Here is a 23948-nt window from a genome sequence, read left to right as displayed (position 1 = left end):
TTCTCATTTAAGCGCATTCTGTTTAGCTTTCCAGTAATGTACTGTATTGTGTAGATGTACTCAATAAATACTATTCGCTCTGCCTCGAGCCACCATCTCCGACTCCCATCTCTCGGCACTACACCTTAGAACTACCAGAAAGGCTTTCAAAATAGTGGAATGCCATGTTGGCCTCAATATTATCAAAACAAATTAAATGAAAAGGTTATGAAATTAACAAGAGTGTGCTAAAAACATGTAATAAAAACGGAGCTCCATGCATACATTTGATCAGTAGAAATCCGTTTCTTTCCCCCATACCAAGATGGCGGCGGTCTCGTAATCATGCAAAATGAAGCAAAATAAGCAACTAAATGTGTTTATAAGTTTTCTTGTCACTAGTTTGAAAGAAGACATGTAAAGGGGCAACATTATACAAAAATCTCAAAATTGACCCAAAATCAGGAACATTTTATTTTAGGTGGGTGGTCTCCCCTTAAAACAGCGCACCTCCGAGATGCTTCTATAAAAGGTTCTCCGGCGCTGCAGCTGGACCCTACACTCTTTTATTTGTCGTAAGCAGGGACAGGTGGCAAGCAGAAACAAAGAAGCATGGCGTTGTTCTCTGGCTACTGACTTATTTTATATTGCAATAGTTTGGCAGGGTAGGAGTCTAGGAGAGAAGCAACATTACATATAACATTCATTCATGCACACACACGCAGGTCCAACCTGTTCCCTAGCAACAAGATTCCAGTGAAACAGTCTATTAAAAGTCATAGGTAATTTAAAACTATTTTTCAATTCTTTATAAAAATGTGTTTTTCTTTTACAGATGCTACCTATTATGAAATTAATTAATGCAAAATCGTATTATGAACTCGACTCCTCCTTGTAGGAAACTACCAACGTTTGAAGGAGAAAGTGGGAGGTGCCAAGCTGCACCAGCCATTGTGATCATCGTGATATCGAAAGTAATCCAACGGATCTAATGAAATAGGGTGGGTTTATTCGGGGGTTTGAACTTTTTAGCGATTCTCCTGCAAGTGCTTCCTTGTTTTACACAACTATTTATTCGTTACTCAGGTTCAAAGGGCATTCAACATGTCGAAAACATGTGTTCTGAAAATAAGCAGAGACAACGCAGCTAAGGTAAGATAGCCAACTTGCATTGTTATTGTTTAGGATACACGTATGTGTGTGACACTGATGATGACAATTGTTATTATTATAAAGTTAATTTAAAGCGGGCAATTTCAATTCGTGGTGAACAGCTGCTTGAAGGCACATGCAGACAACATGGAAAGCAAGCCCCGTGTCATTCTGTACAGAAAACAAAAGCAAACCAACCAACTCTCCAAACCGTACATGGTTTGAAATGGAGGCGTTGTTTTCGTGTGGTCATTGATTGATTGATTGATTGATTGAAAACTTTATTAACAGATTGCAGAATGGGTACAATACAGTACAGCTCAATACACACAATTGTTAAGGGGATGCAGACCAGAGAAAGACTTTCGTCTTGTTTACATCAGGGTCCCCCATTTTCAATTCATCAGGACATATATGACATACATCACATGACATACAGATAGTCAGTACTGCTACATCTATACATCTATGACATACCAGATTTGCAAATACAGTACTGTTTGTGATACAGAAGGAGTCAAGAAAAGGGAGTATATACATTTGACGTAGAAACTGTACATTGGAGGAGGTTGGGTGGGGGGGGGTTGGGTACACTGGGATACTGACAACCACACTGGGCAACCTACATTGGAGGTGGTTGGGGGGGGGGGGGGGGGGGGGGGGCACACTGTATAAACAAGCAAAACTGTACATTGAGGGGGGGGGAGACTCTGTACAAACAAACAAAATTGTACATTGGACTATTGACAACCATACTAGGTAAATGACTGTACATTGGAGGGGGTTGGGTTAGGATATTCATGACGTTCTTTCTAGTGTCTAATTGATTTTCGTTTATTCCCTAATAGGTGGACAAGTTCCATCAGTCCCTTTATCAGGAGGTTGGTCCCAGAAACTATAGCAACATTCTTGAGTATCAAGTTCAACAGTTTTGCAGATTTTACAATTAGTCTTGTCTGTTTTCCAGGCAGATCATTTGTTCTCCACTTACATACCCACGAAGATCGTATGGCTGGATGGCCTGCTCAAGGTAGGCATTTTCAGCAATACAAAAAGTGATATTTACATCAGATCATGTGAAATAAGGCTTAGCAGCGCTTTTATCCTGTTGTGCATGTTCTCTCTTTTTTTTCTTTAGGAAGAGGCTCTGAACATTGCAGACATGTCTTCTCTCAAAGCTCCCCTGGACATCCCCATCCCAGACCCCCCTGCTCCAGACGAGGAGGTGAGCTTGTGAAACGGTTTGACCCAAATCCTACATAATACAAAGACAAATGTATGGGATTCATTCTTGGATTGGCCTACACACTCCAGCACGAGGCCTCCGCTCCTCCAACTCCGACCTCCTCACCATCCCCCGCACCAGGCGTTCCACACTGGGAGACCGAGCTTTCTCCGTAGCTGCCCCCAGGCTGTGGAACTCCCTCTCCCATTCCATCTGAGGCTTCGACACCATCAACCTCTTCAAAACCCATCTAAAAACACACCTGTTCACACTTACCTTCTCGCAACACGGCACTGCTCCCAAGTAGCCCACCCCTTTCCCCCCCTGACTCTTTTCTTTTAAGCTACTGATCCTGTTGTTTTTGTTTATTTTGTGTTACTGTTTCTTCCAAATGGACTGCACCTTGCTTCCTTTTGTATTTGTTTTATTTTCCTGTTACTATACAGTATATATACCGTATATTCATATTCTTATCTTGTATTTTATATAGCTTCTCTTTTTATGTAAAGTGTCCTTGAGTCTGAGAAAGGTGCTTTTCTCTAAATCTAATCTATTATTAATAGTATGCCCGCCTGCACAAAAATGATCTGAGCTTCTCTCTGTCATTCAGTCAGTCCCATGATCAATATTGTTCAAATTATTTTTAAACATGAACATTCATAACAGGAAATGGAGACGGACAAGAATGAAGATAAGAAGAAAAAAGGTAAATGCTCTCAGTCGTCAGTCATATGGGATCATTTGAGTCTGTATAGTGTCCCCTATATGTAAAAGAAAGAGATAAATCAACTTGGATTTCTCTCCCCTGTGCTCCTCAGCTCCAAAATGTGGATTCATCAAAGGGAATGAGAAGATTATGAAACTGCTAGACGGTGTCAAACCAGAGATTGTTGCACTGAGAGAGACCATCATCACGGTAAGCTGTGAACCGAACCGTTCTACAACTACAACTGTTGACTTAAGCTTAAATGGGAAGTTCACACAAAACGGGGACATTTTTTTTTCTTCTGTCGAATACCACAAGTGATTGTGCCATGATTTCAGGAAAATTATGTTGCTTTAGAGTATTTCAAATGTAATTTTGTAACCTTGAGCTCTATTGATGCCTGCATTTCCCCAAGGGGATCAACAAAGGAATACGGTATCTTATATAGTGGGGCGGTTAAGCAAACTAATTGTCCATTTTATGAAAGAAGCATGAAACTTTTAGCATATCTACATACCTCAAGGTTTGATTTCAGACGTGGAAACACTTTCAGACTGACCTCTGGTGACCTTGAGGGGTCATTGACCTCAGCATTGCATTTTTCCACTTTTCGTCCCATTATTCTCCTTTATAATAATATATTATGTTTGTTAAAATGTTTATTTTTCTAATAAAGACATTCACTTGCTCAGCCATGGCCTTGTGTCCATGTGTCAGTTTGTTGCATGATTTTACTGCAGAGAAGAGATTTTGATGTATGGACAGGTGAGAATTTGTATCATGTTCTTATTGATCAAATACTATTTCTAGCTGTTGATGAATGAAATGAAATACAGTTAGCTATCTAGCTAGCTAGCCATTGTGTAATGTTAGCCAATCCACCTCCAACCTCTTCACCATTAATTCCTCCAAAGAGGGTGTTAATGAAAATGTTCTCACTAAATATGTACAAAAATAAATACATGCGTAAAATAATACCAATATATACTTGCATCTACAATATGGTATGTTCATGTTCACTACAGGATTTTTGTATGTGTCAGCTAGCTACTGGCAAGGCAGCCTACGACACTCTTGAGCCATTTGATGCAACACTGTGCCTGCATCATGTCAAAACGCCATAGAAGCTGCATTGCCCCACTAACTGGGAACTCTGTGCTCTCTGCCAAGTGGAAACAAGGGAAGCTTTGCAATGCCCTGCCCGCTCAAGCAAGCCACCACTAGGCAGTGGTTATGTGTCATTGGCCAGGCATCTTCTTGAATTTCAAGAATTTGGACAGATACCCACTGAGCTGGATCTAAACAGGCCCACCAAGTTACTGCTGCTAGCCTGTACAAGCTACTGCACCTGGCCTACATATCAGCACTGCATACCTGAAGCAGCCCCTCCAACATTTGAAGAATGGTGCCTACAGCAAGTCAGGGAAAGTGTGCATTTCGATTACTGGTTGAAAACCTTATCACTTGAGGTCCTCATGCTCATAATATACCGGTACGTCAGATCACTGCAGGAGGGCAACTTTCAGCTCTTATGTGTAAACCCTCACACAGCTACTACCCTGGATGTTTGCTATGGACCACAGTCATTACTCCAGGTGGCTATCAGTGCATGTCCGTGACATGATGGTCCTCCGTGTTGGAAAGTTTGTTGTGTGCATAAAACAAGTCACAAATTCTCTGCTATTGGCAATTGACCATTGCCACGAACAGAACAACGCACTCATCAAAGGATCTGGTGGAGCAGTTGGCCTGACAGAGAATCCTGGGGCACTGCATCGCTGGATGGTGGCAGGTCCAGAAATTGCCAGAATGACTACAGATTTCGAGAATGAAAGCACCCCAGAAAGTGAAAATCGTCACCACTCACAGCAGCCAGCAGTGCAAGAAACCTCACAGCAGTGATTGAAGAGATGGGGAACCCATTTCTTGAAGAGAGTCAGGATCTCCTGGTGCTTGACTCTAAAGGCATCATAAGTTCATCAGTTGCAGACACAGTAAGGAAAGTGGAGTCCCTTGGAAGATCTGTGGAAGAACGCCTGGAGCAGCAAACAAAGCCAGTCACAGATACCCTGCCCAAGAACAAATTGCCTCTGTTCAGCTGCCCACCAGTGAAAACAGTCAAAGCAGAAGATACAACTTGAAGCGTGATTGCAATCTCTTCTCGTGGCTGTATGTGGCTTGCCAAACACGTGATGGCAATCTGGATCAGTTCTTCAGTCATGAAAACCATCTTTATCTCAAGGAGGGAAGATGTGGCTTGGTACAAAATCAGACCTCTTGCACTGCATAATGATTGATGACACTGACTCACAACCTCCTCTTGTGGTTGATGCTGTGTTCCTTGATGGTGCAGCTGTGGTCCAGATGCTGAATCCTGGTCCAGCAAAGACCTTCCAGGACTATTGTTGGAGCCATATTGACCAAATTTGAGTTTGATGGGAAACCTGTAACAAAAAATATATATTTTGATTTATGGATTATATATTTTTTTTTATCCACTTTTTCTCCCATTTTCTATATTTTCTCCCATCCCAATTTCGTATCATCCAATTCAACCCTCCCCTGTCACGAACGCTGTTTCTTGCCTCCCACAAGCCGGCTGCAATGTGGACTAAGTCATACATAGCACAAGTCCCCTCCGGTACTTGAGGTAACAGCAGTCTCATCTTTTCACCTGCGCAGCTCGATCTCTCAGTGTTGAGGAGTAACGCGTGGGAGGCTCACGCTGCCCCCAACACTTCCTGATTCTACTGCGCAGGCGCACCAACCAACCTGTAGGAGTCAATATCCACAACGCCCGATCCCCACCCATCAGTTTCCCACCCCCTAATACGGCCAATGTGTATTAGTATGAACGACCAGCTAAACTGAAAGCAATGTGGAGCGCTGGGCTCGAACAGGCGAGCCCAGCGTCTCCGCATTTGTGGCGAGCGCCTTGCCCACTATGCCACGTAGCCGCCCTGATTTATGGATTATATTAATAATTGATATGAAATTGTATTTACCTGTATGATTTAAATTAATCTTGAAATGGATAATTACCTGGACACTTATCTGTTGATGACTGTGGGGGCGTGGCATAGATTCACTCCCCCCGTCTGGAGTCTTCAAATTATTGAATGGAATGTCTGACAGCTGAGTTAGACAGCGGAGACGGGTGAGCAACAGTTTTCTGACCGCATCACGTTATACAGTTTACTTTGTCGAGATCCTGTTCGATATTATTTTATTTAGTATAGAAAAGTCAACCGGAGTTTGTTTAATAAATGTACATCTACTTACAGCCTCTCCGTGCATGCTTTATGATGAATGTGTGTCGGCCAACTCTGCAACTAACCCCAATGGCTAAATGGAATTTCGTGAAGGATTAGCCATTTCAACTATGCAGATAGTATATATGCAAAATCCCAGCTTGAGAAAACAAGGTGTATTGATGTTATCTGGGACATCTATATCCCAGACAGTCTGAAAGGAACCACCCAACAGAAGAGAGGGAAGGGAATCAGGAGACGGGTGATGCCTACCACTGCACTGCCAAAGCACTGGAAAGACTTCCTGCGTGTTGATGAGAACAAAACAGAATTGTTTGGATTCCTCTCTCGGCAAGTAATTTGCATCACAGTAGATGAGAGAAAAGAAGTTTACGCAACCCATGGCAAAATGGTGCTCTGCTCTCCTCCCCATTGTGACGTGACAAATCTCACCCCATGTTCTCACGAGGAAGCAGACACACGCTTGCTTCTGCATGTGTCAGATGCTGTTCAGAAGGGTTGCAAGAAGGTGACTATTCGTACTGTTGACACCGATGTTGTAGTCCTGGCCGTGGCCATGTTTAGGAAGATCAAGCCAGAGGAAATGTGGATTGCTCTTGGTAGTGGAACCAACCTCAGATATATTGGCGTTCATGAAATAGCCAACAAGCTGGGTCCAAGTACCTGTGCTGCTCTCCCATTGTTCCACGCACTCGCAGGGTGCATTTGCTGGAAGAGGAAAGAAAAGAGCATGGCAGACTTGGAAGGCTTTCCCTGAAGTGACTGAGGCTTTCAATGAGCTCCTGCAGATTCAGGGTGATGTGAGTGAGCTGTCCAAGTCACGGTTGGAGCGCTTTGTCGTACTGATGTATGACCGGACAAGCGAAACCACAGATGTAAATTAAGCTAGAAAACAGCTCTTCACTCAGAAATCCAGAGCTCTGGTGAACATGCCCCCAACGAAGGCTGCGCTAGAGCAACACAAGCGTGCCAGCTATCGGGCCAATGTTTGGAGCAACGCCTTGGAACCTGATCCTCAGCTGCCAAGCCCTGCTGATTGGGGCTGGGTGAAAGAAGAAATGGGATGGCAGCCACTGTGGACCACCCTTCCAGAAGCATCACAGAGCTGCTATGAACTGATCCATTGTGGTTGCAAGAAAGGGTGTACAACACGCTGCAAGTGCAAACAGGCTGCCCTCAAGTGTACTGCCCTTTCCTCATGCTCAGGAGACTGTTCGGCCTCACTAATGATGTCATCGTAGGGCAGGTACTACTTACTACAACTAGGGTAGGTTAAGAGATGTCAACTGTTCAATCAAATATAACACGCATATTGTTGAGTCCTTTTTTTAGTCTTTGTTTGTGTGAGGTGTGTTTATGACATAAAACCCAATTGCCATATCCTATACAGCTGATTTAATCTATTAAAGCACTTTTATGATGACCAGTGGGTTCCCAACTCTTATTTGATATAATACCTTTGTGCCTGGAAAAAAGTTTAAAATAACATGTTTTTGAGAGCCCAAAATGTGTACAGCCTCTGACGAGTTTCAGAGGTCAACTCAGAAGTGTTTCCACGTCTGAAAACAAACTTCATGGTATATAGAAACACTTTAGAAAGTTTCATGCTTCTTTCATAAAATGCACAATACCTTCCATATGAGCTTATCTGCCCCACTAATATCTTATTGTATTGGCGTGGCCGCAGACAGATCTGGATGGATAGATCCGGGTAAGAGGAAAAATACTTTTGTTTTTATTTATTTTGGGTGAACTTCCCGTTCATTGCTCAACCCTGTCTAGAGTGTTCACTTGCTGTACAAATAAACACAACTGGGTGAAGAGTTGGTAAGTAGAGAGGCCATTTAAGCAACAGTGACACTATGTGGTTGGATGATAAACTTGCAAACACTGGCAAAATAGTCCCTCAAACTCAATACTGTGGTGTTCCTCTTCTAGGTAACCTGCTGGATTCAGCATCTAATTCCTAAAATAGAGGATGGAAATGACTTTGGGGTTGCTGTTCAGGTAAAGTAGACTGCATTTTAATATACAGTTCATCCTTAGTGCACAAACATTTTGGTAAATGGCTGCATTTATATAGCGCCTTTATCCAAAGCACTTTACAATTGGTTCCTCACATTTACTCATTCACTCACACACCATGTAAGGTGCCAACCTGCTCATCAGGAGCAATTAGAGGTTAAGTGTCTTGCTCAAGGACACTTTGACACGCTGCCCGGGAGGAGTGGAAATCCAACCGGATTACCAGACGACTGCTCTACCTCCCGAGCCACTGTCGCCCCCCCAAATGTCCCAAATAGTTCATGGAAATAATTGTGTTCCAACAGGAGAAAGTCTTGGAGAGGATGGCTGCAGTGAAGACCAAAGTGGATGGCTTTCAGACCAACATAAACAAGTAAGATGCACCACAGTGTAATTGGTAGATCTGAGAATGTGTCTTTCCGTTCCTGTCATCAGCCTTTATTTTACAATAACACTCTTCTGGATTGTCTAGGTACTTTTCAGAAAGGGGAGATGCAGTGGCCAAAGCCTCAAAAGAAACTCATGTGGTAAGTGGTCAATTTCTTTCCAGACATGCCTTTTAAACATGAACATTCATAACAGGAAATGGAGACAGACAAGAATGATGATGAAGATAAGAAGAAAGGTACCGGTAAATGCTCTGTCGTCCGTCATATGCGATCATTTGAGTCTGTATAGGGTCTGGAATCAACTCCCATCATACATCAAAGAAGCCCCATCCGTAGAAACATTTAAGTCCCACATCAAAACCCACCTGTTCAACCTTGCATACTCAGTCACTCCTGACCCCCCAACCCCTGCATCACTTACATTTACACATCTATATATTTATTTTTTCTGTTTAGTCTCTAAGCTGTCTCCCTTTCTCTGTAGTATCACCACCATGTTGTCATTGTGAAAGTCCATGTACTGTGTTTGTCCATGTACTGTAATGCAATGTATGTAAAGTGCTTTGAGATACCATATGTAAGGTGCTATATCAAATAAATGTATTATTAGAATCAATATAAAGACATTTCCACAACATACATGCTATTCTTCTGACCCATGAAATGTATTTTTTTTTCCCTAGATGGACTACCGCTCTCTTGTACATGATAAGGATGAAGCGATCTACTCTGAGATCAGAGTGATCGTCCTGGATATCCGTGGCTTCTATGTAAGTCAGTTGTCTGATGTTGGCCATATTAATAATAAAGCAATGCATGGTGGGGAAATAACAGCCACTAGCCAAATACTGGTAGCTTAATCTTTGCCTAGCAGTGGTAAGATCGTCTATTGTGTCAGCCACGTTAGTAGGTAACCAACTATCATTTGGAAGTTTACATCATTTGATATAGTGAATGTTGGAGTGAACCAGCCACTGTGGGTGTTGGAGCAGATGCCATGTCAGTCATCCTTTATATTCCTATTCATTTGGTACAGGTTGAACTTTATGACATCATCAGCAAGAACCTTGAAAAGGTGACCAATCCTAAAGGTGAAGAGAAGCCCTCAATGTACTAAGAAGATTGGAGGGAAGTAGGCGGGAACCACTGGGAAAGAAAAGCACTTTCCTCTCACTTCCTGGCACCTCAATCAACACCTTTTGCCAACAATTCCACTAACGCACATCATTCATAAACAAGTTACTGCTGTCAACATGTGATCCAACCAATAAACTGCCACTATTTCAAGCTTGAGTGGGATGTTATCATTGTCAATTTACAATAACGTATATGAATATAGCCACAAGCGGCAATGACGGGGTCCAAGCAAAATGTGTGGTTTTAGAAACACAAGCATGCATGTTAGGAAGCATAGCATTATAGCACTTGTCTAAAGTCCAATCCATCCTGGTATCACATGTTCAAAACCTGGCAATGCAGAGTTTAAGTAGCAATGATTAAGATCTCCCATGATGAAAATGCACAAGTGTTCAGAAGGACTTACTCACCCTGGGACAACCCACAACCTCTATCCTCAGGTAAGGTTACTTATGTGACAATAGGACATTGGTTTGTCAGGCACCTTCTCACATTGAGGTAACAAAATGACAGGCCAAACGGCAGCATTATGGCTACTTAAAACTTATGATGCTGCTACAGTGCCACCTATTTGCCAAATGGCACCAGATTTGTCTTGTTCACTCAGACATCGTATCTATACATGTCCAACGAATGTGGTTGCAATAGCACAAAGCCTTGAAGTTTTTTTTTGTAACAAACCCTGCTCATAGCATTTGAGCAAACGGCCAGCTATAGCAGAACTGTATGGATTATCAAATCTGAAAAGATTACCGTTTCCGACATGGTCCAAATTTGGTGACTAATATCAAAATCTATCAAAAGGTATTTTGAATTCATGACCTTCAGAAGAGTTTATAAACGTGCTACATGGTTGGCAAATTTGAATTGGATTGATAGGTTTAACCAGAGGTTTACTGGTCTTTAGGCCAGTCTTGTATGGGGATCATGTGAATGGTGTCATGGTCAGAGTTGGACAGAAGTAGCAGTAGCTATGGCTGTGTATGCATGTTTTACATTTTTTATAAATACGGCCACGCCCATTATTCTTCTAAGCCAATTACAGCAAATTAGTACCAGATAGCACCTCTAAACAGTTAACTTCCTTTTGGGAGTACACTTGAACAATAAACATTGATGGGGTGTAACATCAACTGAAGAGACAAACTGAACACGCTGGTGAGGATGGCTAGCTCCGTAGTAATCTTTATATTTATATTAATAATAATCCTGACAGATACAATAGGGTTCCAGAAGCTTCGCTACTTGGACCCCTAATAATCACAGTAACACTTGCATCATTAAACTAAATTGAACATTATCTTATAGACCTCAGAAAAGGGTCTGAAATAAACACAGGATAGTTCATGTCAAATTGTGTGAAATTCTGATTTATTTATAACAAAAAGTCTCTTGTCACAAGTATGTGATTCATTATACGCATGTTCAAATGCATTCTAGACGTTTTACACAAACAGACAAGACAAGACATGTATTCAAAACAAAAATAATAAAAGTTTCAGCTCAACATTGATCCTCCTTTCATACTTCAGGTCCTTCTCCTCCAGGTATGAGCTAAAGAAAAGGAAAAAAACACATGTTGCATTTAAAAGAATTAGGCTAACAACACTGCAGCACAATCCATAAGGACTGGTATATTAAGCCTGCGTGAAGTAGGAAGGGAGAGGTTTTAAAGTCTCTGTTCTCCGGTAACTCACAGCTCCATGTCCATTTATATACTGATATGTAATGGTCTCGTGAATAGGGAAGCACTGACATACTGTATTGCCAGATAATCTGGAAATTCTGGATCTGCCAATAAAGGCTTTAAAAAGCACCATCTGTATCTGCCCAGTTGTATTTATTATAGTTTTTTATAATAGCCTATATTTGGCTGAAACCGGATTTGATATTTGTTTGACCTTTTTACCAGAAGAGTATGTATTGCTTAATACAAGTGAAGAACATAAGGTATTTTATTAAATGGACAAATGCATTCCTGCTACTTAATATATGGTTGTCCTTCATTATTATTTTTTAATAGGAGGATGTCGTAACCTCCTACACTCATAAGACCACTTGAGAATCTGATATTGGTACATCCCTACTCATAAGATTTCCCATGGCTTTCTCACAAGTAAACTAAAAAAACCAAACACCTCACTATGTCTCTGATGCAAATCAAATTTACTTTTGAATCATGCTGAAGAAAATAACAACTTGAAAACTGACCTATACTGTAAACCTACAGATGGAAACTCTTCTCCATAGTGAATCAGATCTAAAATGATGGATGTGCAGCTCTAACAAGGCCTCCAACACCCAAACAAAAAAATCCTTTTAGAAAAAGAGGATATAAAAGAGACTTGGATTTGAAAGTGCCTAATTGTGTTTCTCCAAATTACAACAAACTGCATGCCTTGCTACTACTAGACCAAAATAAACAGAACAAAGAGTTGTTTGTGCCATTCAATACTCACCTGTATCCAAGGCCATAGAGAGGGCAATCAAAGAACATTGGCATATGGTTGATACAGATCCAGTACTTGAAAAGAACAGTTCTTCTAAGCCCCCTCATGTGGTACAGAAGGTCCATAACCTACTTAACATGCTGGTGAGAGCAGGCCTTCCCCTTCCATCACCTCATCCTCAGCTCTGTCCCCTCTGGAAATGACCCATGTGGTCATTGCCAACAATGCCATTTCATACACAAAACTGACTCCTTCAAACACCCCCACATGGGACGAAAATACAGTATCAAAGGTGTAATCTCATGCTCTACTGCTAATGTCATATACATGATTAAATGCCCATGTGGACTGGCATACACCACCAGACCTTTAAAAACTGGAATCACTGAACATTGCAGTACTATGAGAAGCAATGTAACATCTAGTCCTGTGGCTGTACACTTTTCCAAGAAAAAACACAAAACTTCCACTCTCCAATGTGTGGGAATTGAGGTAATGAAATATCCATGTAGAGGGGGAGACACAAACTATATGCTCCTAAAACGTGAACTCTTCTGGACACATGGCACTTTGGCCGCTAAAGGCCTAAACGAGGACTTGAATTATTTTGTGAATGAATACCCTGTGTCTATACCTGCAACAGTAATACTGCTGTTTTGTATGTTGTGTTCTTCATTTTGGATTTTGTTTTTGCATATGGTGTTACAAAGACACAGGAGCACTCACCCAAACTTGTCTGTTTGAAGGAGGGCAAAGGCTGAATGGGCAACATTTATATTCTTTATTTATTAACATATCTAGTTATGGTATTTAGTGTTAAGCTAAAGCCAAAAAGTATGGTTTTGATTGATTGAAAACTTTATTAACAGATTGGGTGGGTACAATACAGTACGGCTCAATACACACAATTGTTAAGGGGATGCAGACCAGAGAAAGATTTTCGCCTTGTTTACATCAGGGTCCCCCATTTTCAATTCATAATGTGGCCAGAACATGTTATGATAGAAAAACATGGAGCACATTTACATACCATGGTGATGTTATTGCCATTGAGTAGGATCTGGTCAAGTTTTGTTATCCTTCTTCCCTCTGGTGTGATTTCACTGAAACACAAGCATAGTATCCAACATTAGAACACAGCAAAATGATGGGAAATGTGCTTCCATCTTCTCCAGAGTCTGACAATTAGATAGATACCAATTTCCTCTCTGTGCGTTCAGTAGAAAGCTATCCGGCTGCAAGCGAGCCTAGCTTAGCACAAATGAATGGAAGCGGATACGGAATAGCTAGCCTAGCTGTTGTTAATAAATACCTCTCCCAGAGTTTTAATCTAGGCTATAGGTCCGTATCCGCATATCGGATATGCAACGAAAAGATGCACCCGTCTTCATGTCATTCAGTAGGTTTTGCGATCGGCACAGCATCAGCCAGCTAATCACCCAACCCACACGTGTATGTGAAATTTGTGAATCAACACAGACTACCATTGACCTCATTCTGACCTCTGACAAGTCCAAGATCTCCAATAAAGGGGTTATAGCATGCGGGTTAAGCGATCATTATATGATATTCTGTACCCGCAAAAAGCTAAAACAAAAGGCCGGCTGTCACAAAACAGTCACATCTAGAGAGTCACAACAGAGTCCATTCTCTTTGGTTCAAATAACAAACTCAGCAAGACCGACGGCTTCTCAGTTACAGTGGGTGACAATATTGTCACAAGGAAAGATGAAATTACATACCTAGGTTCCATCCTAGAGGCAAATGTTTCCTGTGACAAAATGGCATCCAATGTAATAAAAAAAGTCAACCAACAAACTAGATTCTTGTACCGGATCTCCTCTCTGGTAAACAAGAATACCCTGAAGACTCTGGCAAGAGCACTCATTCAAGGGTACTACGACTATGCTTGCACCGCATGGTACCAAAAGCAACTCAAAGGGGCTAAAAACAAAATTACAAACATCACAAAACAAACTGGTCAGACTACTGCTTGACCTTACTCCTAGAACCCACCTCACCCCTTCCCACTTTGACAACCTAGGATGGTTTAGAGTAGGGCTGGGCGATAAAACGATAACGATAACTATCGCGATAAATTATTTCCTCGAAATAAACATGAAACGTGGTCGCAAAGTTTCGATATATCGATTTTCCAAGCTTGGATATGAGCACACGCACTAACAACCAATCAGTGAAGGAGATGGCCGATAGCGGAAGGAGACCCGGAAGGAGACGCGGAGGTAGGACTCAGTAAACAAGGCTGGCTAGGGCTAATTAGCTTGCACGGCGCTATTTTACAGGTTACCTGCCGAGTTGGTGTGTGTTTTGAATTCTGAGGGTAACTGTTATAGTAGTGTGGGGTATACGGTGGACGTCGTTGCAATGAATTGGGCGGAACAGAGTATTTTAGGGTCATTTTTAGTACATTGTCATGAGATACTCTGCTTGCTTTGGCTAACTGCTAACGTGCGCGGACTGATGACGACATCAACTCGACTCTCGAGACATTCACAGAAGCAAAACAAGTCTATTAATAGCCCGTCCATCGGCGCCGGGCATAATAAGTTAATTAAACTTGACAGACATTATATCGACGATAATTATCGATATCGAGTTATATGAAAATAATTTTATCGTGATAACGTTTTTGGCCATATAGCCCAGCCCTAGTTTAGAGTAGACGACAGAGTACAGCAACTTGCAATGGGCCTGGTCTACAAGATACACTACACGACTAAGGTACTCATGTACAACATGTCAAAATACTTCCCAAAGGTCAGTGAATACCACGACCACAACACCAGAGGGAGCTCCACAAATCATGTGAAACCCAGATTCGGCTCAAACAAGGGACTAAACACGTTTCGCAATTATGCCACATCAATGTGGAACGCCCTACCCACAGCTGGATTCACAGGAATGTGAATCATTACCCACTTTCAAAATCACTCTCAAAGAGCACCTACGGGAGACTGCAATTCGAAACTGGCCCCTGTAAATGTCCAACCCCCACCAATGTAGAGTAAATGTCCTAACCCAATAATACATGAGACCCTCTTCTTGGGACCAAGTAAGGTTTCGTCGATAATCCAATGTACAGTTACCCCCCTACCCAACCCCCCCACCCCATCCACCTCCAATGTACTGTTTCCCCCCCCACCCCCCTCCAATGCAGTTTCTTCGTCAAATGTATATACTCTCTTTTTGAGACTCTTTTTGTATCAAACAGTACTGTATTTGTAAATCTGGTATGTCATAAATGTATAGATGTAGCAGTACTGTCTACCTGTATGTCATGTATGTCATAAATGTCACTATGAATTGAAAATGGGGGATCCTGATGTAAACAAGACGAAAGTCTTTCTCTGGTCTGCATCCCCTTAACAATTGTGTGTATTGAGCTGTACTGTATTGTACCCATTCTGCAATTTTTTTTTTTTATCCACTTTTTCTCCCATTTTTCTGTATTTTTCTCCCATCCCAATTTCGTATCATCCAATTCAACCCTCCCCTGTCACGAACGCTGTTTCTTGCCTCCCACAAGCCGGCTGCAATGTGGACTAAGTCATACATAGCACAAGTCCCCTCCGGTACTTGAGGTAACAGCAGTCGCATCTTTTCACCTGCGCAGCTCGATCTCTCAGTGGCGAGGAGTAACGCGTGGGAGGCTCATGCTGCCCCCGACACTTCCTGATTCTACTGCGCAGGCGCACCAACCGACCTGTAGGAGTCGCTGTCCACAACGTTCGATCCCCACCCTTCAGTTTTCCCTCCCCGTAATACGGCCAATGTGTATTACTGCGGACGACCAGCTAAACTGAAAACAATGTGGAGAGCTGGATTCGAACACGCGAATCCTAGCGTCTCCACACTGGTGGCGAGTGCCTTGCCCACTACACCACCTAGCCGCCCCCCATTCTGCAATCTGTTAATACAATTTTCAATCAATCAATCCGCATCCATTAATTTGTGCTAAGCTAGGCTAGCTTGCAGCTGGATGTTTTTACTGAATGCACAGTGAGGAAATTGGTATCCATCTTCTTCGTGTCCGACTCTGAAGAAGACTGTAAGTGCATTTCCAATAACTTTGGCGTGTTCCTTTAATATAATGAATGAAACCATAAGCACAATACTTGGCTGGCCATTGTAGCCCAATTCATTCTAATGAAATGTATGTACTTACAATTCTGTCACATCCTCTAGGACCATGTCTGAAGTGACACGTTAAGGAAGCTCTCTGGGACAGTTTTATAATACAACAAATAATTTGCTTGCATAAAACAAGATTTTATGATGAAAGGATACTGACAAAGTCATCGAAACCCAACAGAGTTCCAACTATTTCTTTGTCATTCTTCATGACTATATGAATTCGTGAACCGATACATTTGTCCACCAGCTCTGAAAGGTGAAGAGAGAAGAGTTTATTCGCACGACAGGGCAGGTTGACAATTACAACAATACCAAAAAGTTATAGCTACCAAATTAAATGGAATAGTTCTCGTCCAATTCCCATTCTCAAATACCCGCGAGAGTTACATTACAAACTCTCGCGGGTATTTGAGAATGGAATTAGACGAGAACTGAATCAATTTAATTTATAGCCAATCCTGACTACGGACAACATTTAGGAAAAAGCTACCAAAACTAGATAAACTAGATAGCGTTTGACTGTATGTAACACTGTGTATCGTCAAATCCTGCTTAAAGTCTGATTAAAAATGCAGTCTCTGTTCACGTTAACGTTATCAGAGATGCAAACAAACACTAACGTTAGTGTCATGCTGGCCGGTGTGATGCTAACGTGAGCTACCTACCAAGCTATCAAACACATTAAACATAACACATTATGGATACCCTCCTAACGCCACGCCACCGCAATATGGGTTTGTGTTTAACTATTACTGCTTAACAAAATACAAAAACCGAATGTGTTAAATTACGAACCCAGTGGGAGCAATTGCGATGGGTTTGTTGCTGGTGTTGCCGCCATGTTCACTTGATGAAAAGTCTGAAGCAATCGAGAGAAGAACGGAGTGACGCCATTATTCAGGTGAAAGCAATCACGCACGGAGCAGTCGTTCGGGGTTTTTGATTTGATTGATTGATTGATTGAAAACTTTATTAACAGATTTTAGAATGGGTACAATACAATACAGCTCAATACACACAATTGTTAAGGGGATGCAGACCAAAGACTTTCGTCTTGTTTACATCAGGGTCCCCCATTTTCAATTCATCATAACATAATATGACAGACAGTACTGCTACATCTATACATTTATGACATCCCAGTTAGGACAGCCGAATCCCGTCCAATCTTTCGCCGTCGACTAAAGACTCACTTCTTCAACCATTATCTGAAATGATAAAAAAAAAAAAAAAAAAAAAAAAATCTAACCCCGACTAACCTTAATGTCATGCACTTGTCCTAATAAACTAACCTACACTGTAACACGCAACACTTTGATGAACATTGTTACTCAGCTGATAGAGTTATACCCTTCTTGCTGTCTTGTCGCACAGAACTTGTAAGTCGCTTTGGATAAAAGCGTCAGCTAAATGACTAAATGTAAAAAATGTAAATGTAAATGACATACCAGATTTGCAAATACAGTACTGTTTGTGATACAAAAAATAGTCTAAAAAAGAGAGTTAAGAGTATATACATTTGACGTAGAAACTGTACATTGGAGGAGGTTGGGTAGGCGGTGGGGTAAATGTACAACTGTACAAGCAAAACTGTAAATTGGAATATCGACGAAACCTTTCTTGGTCCCAAGAAGGTCATACTCAATGAAAAGTTTACATGTGTTGGGATTAAAGCGGTGGAATTCACGGCAAATAAATGACACATTTTTATGGTCAAATGTGTTTTTCCTGTGTTTTCCCCTCTTTTTTAGACTGTACTCTATACAGTTAGCTGCTACTACCCTTACCCTAAGTTGTACCTCATCCCATTTCTGCATTGCACTTTATATTGTATTGTAACTCAGTTACTAATTTATTAATTTCTTTTTTTCTTTCTACTCTGTATTGTATATTGTATATTGACACTTTTGTTTTGAACACCTTTGTTTACACTTGTTACTGTACTTTTGACTTCTATTTTTTACTTATCTATTTTATTTTATTTTTATCTAGCACACTCAGGAGCAGAACAGGAAAAAAGCATTTCATATAACAAACATATTCTGTATTTTTGTACGACAACTAATAAAGAAACTTGAACTTGAAACTACTACCTCGCGGGGGCGCTGTTTTTCTTGTGTCCACCGAGTGGCGTCATCGCAGGACTAGGCGGAAGAGAAAATGCGTTTCGCGTTGATTGTTGCGGAGCAGCTCGACTCACTCAAGGAGAAGCAGCACAACAGTCGCCCTGTTAGTGTGTTTACACTGAGGACCCGCGAGTGAAAACAACACACCGTTCTCCAAACACCAGGGGCCATGGAGTCGCACGGCAAAGAAGAACTCAAGGGACCCGTGTTGCATATTGTTGTGGTTGGATTTCATCATAAAAAAGGCTGTCAGGTACGTGAAGCTAGTGTTCAATGCTAGCAGCTTGTTGTTAGCGCCAGCCCACCAGGAACAGTTGCTAGAACTGTGGCTGCTGCTAAAAGCTCCACAATATTATATTTCAACTGTCCCCCGGTGTTGACGTTGCTCCACCTGAGCAACAACCTGGCACAACCCCTGCCATGGATAAGTCATAGGTTCGGTAAATGTTAGGCTGATGTGTTGTTGATCTGTGGGACCAGTTGATGTTTGATTGATTGACAATTTTATTAACAGATTGCAGAATGGGTACAATACACACTACAGCTCAATACACACAATTGTTAAGGGGATGCAGACCAGAGAAAGACTTTCGTATTGTTTACATCAGGGTCCCCCATTTTCAATTCATCATAACATAATATGACATACATGACATACAGGGTAGACAGTACTGCTACATACACATGGTGAAGCTCAGCTCAGCTGAAAGATGAGAAGAATAACTAATGATATATGAAGTAATTGGAGCTATAACTGCCTTGCAAGTTGCAACACAACAACACAGACAACGAGCATGTTTGTGTGCTGATAATTTGATAATGATACTGCATGATGGTTATGAAACCAACCAGTCTATTAAACGAATAATGTATATTGTGACTAGTCTTGCACACATTCTGTGCATTCTGTATAGCCACAGTAAACGATACCGTAGAAGATACTAGATACATTTTGCCCTAGGGGCACACAAAGGTATGTATTATTCCTACATTTGGAATCTTTCCAATCTATGCATCACCCATAGAAATGCTTTCAACATGGATCTGAAGTATTGCCCCTTATTTGATTATCACTTCTATATGAGGACAGTAATACTCAACATGTCATGTCAGCAGCACACCAAACAAGTGTGTGTGTGTGTGTGCATACATGCATGCATGAGTTTGCAAATGAAGTAGCTTATGACAGTTATGGCTTATGGGTAATTAACGTTGCTTCTCCTACCCTGCCAGATTTCAATACCATGCTATCTAAAAGTAGCCAGAGCACAAAAACCCCATGCTTCTTTGTTTCCGCTTACCACCTGTCCCTGCAGATGACAAATAGAAGGGAGTGTCTTTCAATGGATCTGTTTTACAGAGCAGAGCTGCCTGAGAGAGACACAGCTATTGATCTCTGAGAGAGATATAGAAGTCATGTTTTCATGGAAGAATGAGGCCAAACCCCACCCCCTAGTCCCCCCCTACTTGCACCAAACCTGTTAGCTAATGACGGGTTAGAGAGCAGACAGTAAGAGCTCTTTATTCCAGGTAGTAGGCTGGCATGTCAGTGGCGAGAGAGGTTACCCGATAGGGGCAAGTGACCTCCTGCTGGCTGGGTATTAGAAGATTGGGTTCTCCTCTCGAATGTATGCGTCTCTCTCGTCTCTCTACATTTCTTTTGGGTTCTCTATGTATGTCTCCTCTCTCTCTCCTGCTGTCCATCTGTTTGGCTTGGCAGCAGGCATATTGAAGGTGCACTCAAGTATTAAAGCATTCGCTTTTCATAGTTGAGTGTTGTATTGCATTTCACCTTCAGGGAATACGTCAGAGGAGATGGTATAATCATACATAATGTATGAGGTGTTGTGGGATGATCTACACCTGACTAGCATGTTTTCTGGGGAGTCTCATACAGGTACTTTAAAGGAACACGCCAACATTTTGGGAAATTAGCTTACCGTCTTCTCCAGAGAGAGACGAGAAGATAGATAGATAGATACCAGTTTCCTCTCTCTGAGTTCAGTAGAAAGCTATCTGGCTGCATGTTAGGCTAGCTTAGCACAATGAATGGAAGCGGGCAGTGTCGCTTAGCCTTCGGGAGAGGTGTTAACCGGCACTGTCCGGTTCCATTCATTGTGCTAAGCTAGGCTAACGTGCAGCCAGATAGCTTTCTACTGAACGTACAGAGAGGAAACTGGTATCTATCTATCTTCTTGTATCTCTCTGGAGAAGACGATAAGCTATAGGCGGCACGGTGGTGTAGTGGTTAACACTGTCGCCTCACAGCAAGAAGGTCCAGGGTTCGATTCCCGCTTGGGGACCAGGTTTCCATGATGCCAGTTACCCAGGTGGGGTATCTCCCAGGCCTTTCTGTGTGGAGTTTGCATGTTCTCCCCGTGCTCGCAAGGGTTCCCCCCCCCGATAAGATAAACCCAATGGAAAAACATGCACAACAACAATAGATCGCTAACGCTGTGGCGTCCTTGACGAAGACGGACAGGAGCACTTGGATTGGTCCCCTGGCGCGGCTCACGTTGACGCCTGTCTGCTCCCGGCTGCCCTTGGGGGGGAAGGACGACGGGATGGGTTAATCGCAGATACGAATCGCATTCATGCATCGCATGCGTGCCGAATGATGACCTCCTCTCTCTCTCTAATTTCCCAAAATGTTAGCGTGTTCCTTTAAGTAGAGGAGGGATGACGACACCATTATTAAAGAGTCAAGAACCATTGACTTAATGAATTACTCTTGTGCGCTGTGTCTCTTGGCTGTGTTTTGAATGGACTTCCTCCTCCTTAAAATAGTGTCCTCTAGTCTCTCAGCCCAGAGACATACTTAGGCTGTTATTCAGACTAGAGGCAGAGAGGGCGAGCTAAGGCATGGTGACTACTAGTGTGACTTTGCCTCCTCATCTGACATACTGTAAAAACATCAGTCTGTCATCATGCACACATGCTCTCTCCCATGTTCCATAAATTAGGTTTTGTAACTTGAGTGTAACCACGGACAGGTTTGTGTTTATTCCCCAATGAGAAAATGCTGTTTGTGTGCTACTCGGTAGGGTTGGTATTTGGGAATCACAATCATATTATTGTGATACTACTAGAGTCAAGATATTTTGCAATATATATTGCTGTTCACCTCATTCCAATCATTTTTATTGCAGCAAAATGGGATTGTCAATCACAATAAAAAAATAAATGTAATATTGATATTTGGCGTCTGTGTATTGATATTGGCACACCCAAATGATCGCAATATATCGCTGTATAGATTTTATTTTATGATAATGTTGTATTATTGTTCAGTCCTACCTGCACTTGATTTTCTCACTTGTCGCTTCCAGTTGATATTGTTAATTCATAGTGTTAAGGAGAATGAGTTATCGTCCAGCTCCTCTATACTCTCATCATATATTCTAGTGTATAGTCTAACCTTGTCTTGTTCTCTCTCCCTCTCTCTCTGTCTTTGTCCTTGTCTTCAGGTGGAATTCTCGTACCCACCACTTGTCCCTGATGAGGGACATGACAGTAACTCTGTACCAGAAGAGTGGAGGTACCTGCCCTTTCTAGCGCTTCCTGACGGGGCCCACAACTACCAAGAAGGTATAATACTGAACGTATATATATCATTGTTTTTTGGTATCTGGACAGATTTATAACATAAATTGTATTTGTACGATTTGTATGTACGTGTAATACTATACGGTACGTTATGAAAAGGTTAAAAACTATTTCCCGACCGCGTCTCTCAACAGGTTGCCTTCATAGCGGCTTCTAGCGCGGGCGCCGTGGGATTTGTAGTCCTTCATAGTGCGTTCACTACAGACATCACAATTAAGTGGCTTTTCTTATAAAATCAAAATACTGGCTCTAACACTGTGTCCACCCTGAAAATGCCCCATTCTACCGACCTGTCTCTGTATCACTTTACCCCACTCCCTTCCTTCCCATCCGTTAACATTGTTGTTGTTTTGAAATGTGGTCAATATGCAAGCCTTACCTCTTCAAGATCCATTCAGCCTGACCTCTTCAGGATCCATTCAGCCTGACCTCTTCAAGATCCATTCAGCCTGACCTCTTCAGGATCCATTCAGCCTAACCTCTTCAGGATCCATTCAGCCTGACCTCTTCAGGATCCATTCAGGTCCAGAGGATCACAGTGCAAGCTAAATCTGATGTGGGGACTGTCCAGACCTGTCATTTAAAGGTGTATAACACCCATTTCAACGCCCCAGGACACGTCTATTCTTATCCGAACCCATGTTTGCGATCTGATTGGCCACTGACGTTTCTGGTCATGTGACATGTGCGCCCAATCGCGTGACGCGACCATTTCCGCCTCGACCAGCAGCAAACTACCTAACGCCTACGATCCACACTCTAACCTTAACCAACTTCGAAAGAGTGCCTAAGCTTAACCGGCGAAAGAACTTGCCGTCACACGATATCGCCCTGCTCTAAGACAAACTCTAACCTTAACCAACTTCGAAAGAGTGCCTAAGCTTAACCGGCGAAAGAACTTGCCGTCACACGATAGGCGTGACCAGAAACGTCAGTGGCCAATCGGAGCGCAAAACGCGAACGCGGAAGCAAACATGGGTTGGGATAAGAATTTAGGCCGCCAGGACGCGTGTATGCTTTTAACAACGCGTTCGTGTTTCCGGGTTCCCGTTTTGCGCTCTGATTGGCCACTGACCTACGCGCGTACGCCCCCCTCGCTATGAGCGGCTGTGTCTGTGCGCTATTGTTTATTATTATCCGGCCACAGTGTGGGTTCGCTGGTCGGTGATGATGAGCTCAAATAGGTTATTATAATAAACACTGAATGGAGCAATATAGCCTTGTTGTTAGTTAGACAGCAGGCTATACGGTCTTCTTCAGTTGAGTTACACTTTGAAACATTTATAGCGAGTCTTGCTCTAGCGATGCATTATCACAACAACAATGGCTTATTTATCTATAAAGAAGACAATCCCATCGCTGACAACAAGTACTATAGTCACACACAGGCCTGCCGTGTTTTATGAATGAAGTAGATTTTCATTTAATCGCCTTTGGGGCGTGAGATATGAAGACAGATTTAACTGGGTATAGGAAGGAAGTACCATACGAGCCGCAAATTGAACATGCAGTGAGTCTGCGACAACAACCCAATAATAAACACTCAACAGCTATTACCAGACAATTACAACAGCAGTGGTGCCTGCTTCAAATATCACGTATTATAGGCTATAAGCCTGTGTAGATCTATTCGGAATAATAAACGTATACACCCTCTAGCAAAACATGACACAATGTGATCCTATCTCCGATAGAGCGGCTGGTCGCAGAGACGCGAGTTGAATGA

The 23948-nt window shown here is 42.2% G+C and overlaps 3 protein-coding genes across 4 annotated transcripts in view; 2 read left to right on the top strand and 1 right to left on the bottom strand.

Moving 5' to 3' along the window:
- Window positions 1-676: 676 nt before the first annotated feature.
- On the top strand, window positions 677-10041 carry psme2 (proteasome activator subunit 2). Of its 2 annotated transcripts, none has more exons than XM_084326341.1 (13): window positions 677-761; window positions 878-980; window positions 1066-1131; window positions 1980-2012; window positions 2099-2161; window positions 2270-2356; window positions 3023-3062; window positions 3175-3272; window positions 8273-8341; window positions 8665-8732; window positions 8832-8886; window positions 9432-9518; window positions 9785-10041. In XM_084326341.1, the coding sequence occupies exons 3-13, from the start codon at window positions 1084-1086 to the stop codon at window positions 9863-9865; spliced, it is 729 nt and encodes a 242-aa protein (XP_084182467.1). In that variant the 5' UTR covers window positions 677-761; window positions 878-980; window positions 1066-1083; the 3' UTR covers window positions 9866-10041. The 2 variants fall into 2 exon arrangements, with proteins under 2 accessions (XP_084182467.1, XP_084182468.1); XM_084326342.1 differs by having other exon boundaries at window positions 699-761; window positions 878-953.
- A 1193-nt stretch (window positions 10042-11234) lies between these two features.
- lsm5 (LSM5 homolog, U6 small nuclear RNA and mRNA degradation associated) lies at window positions 11235-17384 on the bottom strand. Its single transcript, XM_084326316.1, has 5 exons — window positions 17286-17384; window positions 16644-16739; window positions 16522-16549; window positions 13366-13438; window positions 11235-11439 (listed from the first exon to the last, which is right to left on the bottom strand). Exons 1-5 carry the CDS (start codon window positions 17329-17331, stop codon window positions 11407-11409), a joined length of 276 nt encoding a protein of 91 aa, XP_084182442.1. The 5' UTR covers window positions 17332-17384; the 3' UTR covers window positions 11235-11406.
- Window positions 17385-18714: 1330 nt separating this feature from the next.
- Window positions 18715-23948, top strand: part of avl9 (AVL9 homolog (S. cerevisiase)) — a 58928-nt gene continuing 53694 nt past the window's right edge. Inside the window, exons 1-2 of the mRNA XM_084326303.1 lie at window positions 18715-18869; window positions 22084-22204. Coding sequence (XP_084182429.1) covers window positions 18786-18869; window positions 22084-22204 — 205 coding nt within the window. The 5' untranslated portion in view covers window positions 18715-18785. The remainder of the gene's footprint in view (window positions 18870-22083; window positions 22205-23948) is intronic.

Source organism: Notolepis coatsorum (assembly GCF_963971535.1).
Source record: "Notolepis coatsorum genome assembly, chromosome: 12".
Taxonomy (NCBI): Eukaryota; Metazoa; Chordata; class Actinopteri; order Aulopiformes; family Paralepididae; genus Notolepis; species Notolepis coatsorum.
The sequence above is the reverse complement of the archived record's forward strand: the minus strand, read 5'-3'. Positions and strand labels throughout refer to the sequence as shown.

Coding starts and splice junctions, on each gene's coding strand:
- psme2 (XM_084326341.1), top strand. CDS start 1,084: ATGTCGAAAACATGTGTTCTGAAAATAAGCAGAGACAACGCAGCTAAG. Junction 3,273..8,272: donor TGAGAGAGACCATCATCACG/GTAAGCTGTGAA, acceptor TTCCTCTTCTAG/GTAACCTGCTGGATTCAGCA. Junction 8,342..8,664: donor ACTTTGGGGTTGCTGTTCAG/GTAAAGTAGACT, acceptor GTGTTCCAACAG/GAGAAAGTCTTGGAGAGGAT.
- lsm5 (XM_084326316.1), bottom strand. CDS start 17,331: ATGGCGGCAACACCAGCAACAAACCCATCGCAATTGCTCCCACTGG. Junction 13,439..16,521: donor CTAGAGGATGTGACAGAATT/GTAAGTACATAC, acceptor CTTGTGTTTCAG/TGAAATCACACCAGAGGGAA. Junction 11,440..13,365: donor ATGGCAATAACATCACCATG/GTATGTAAATGT, acceptor CCTTTTCTTTAG/CTCATACCTGGAGGAGAAGG.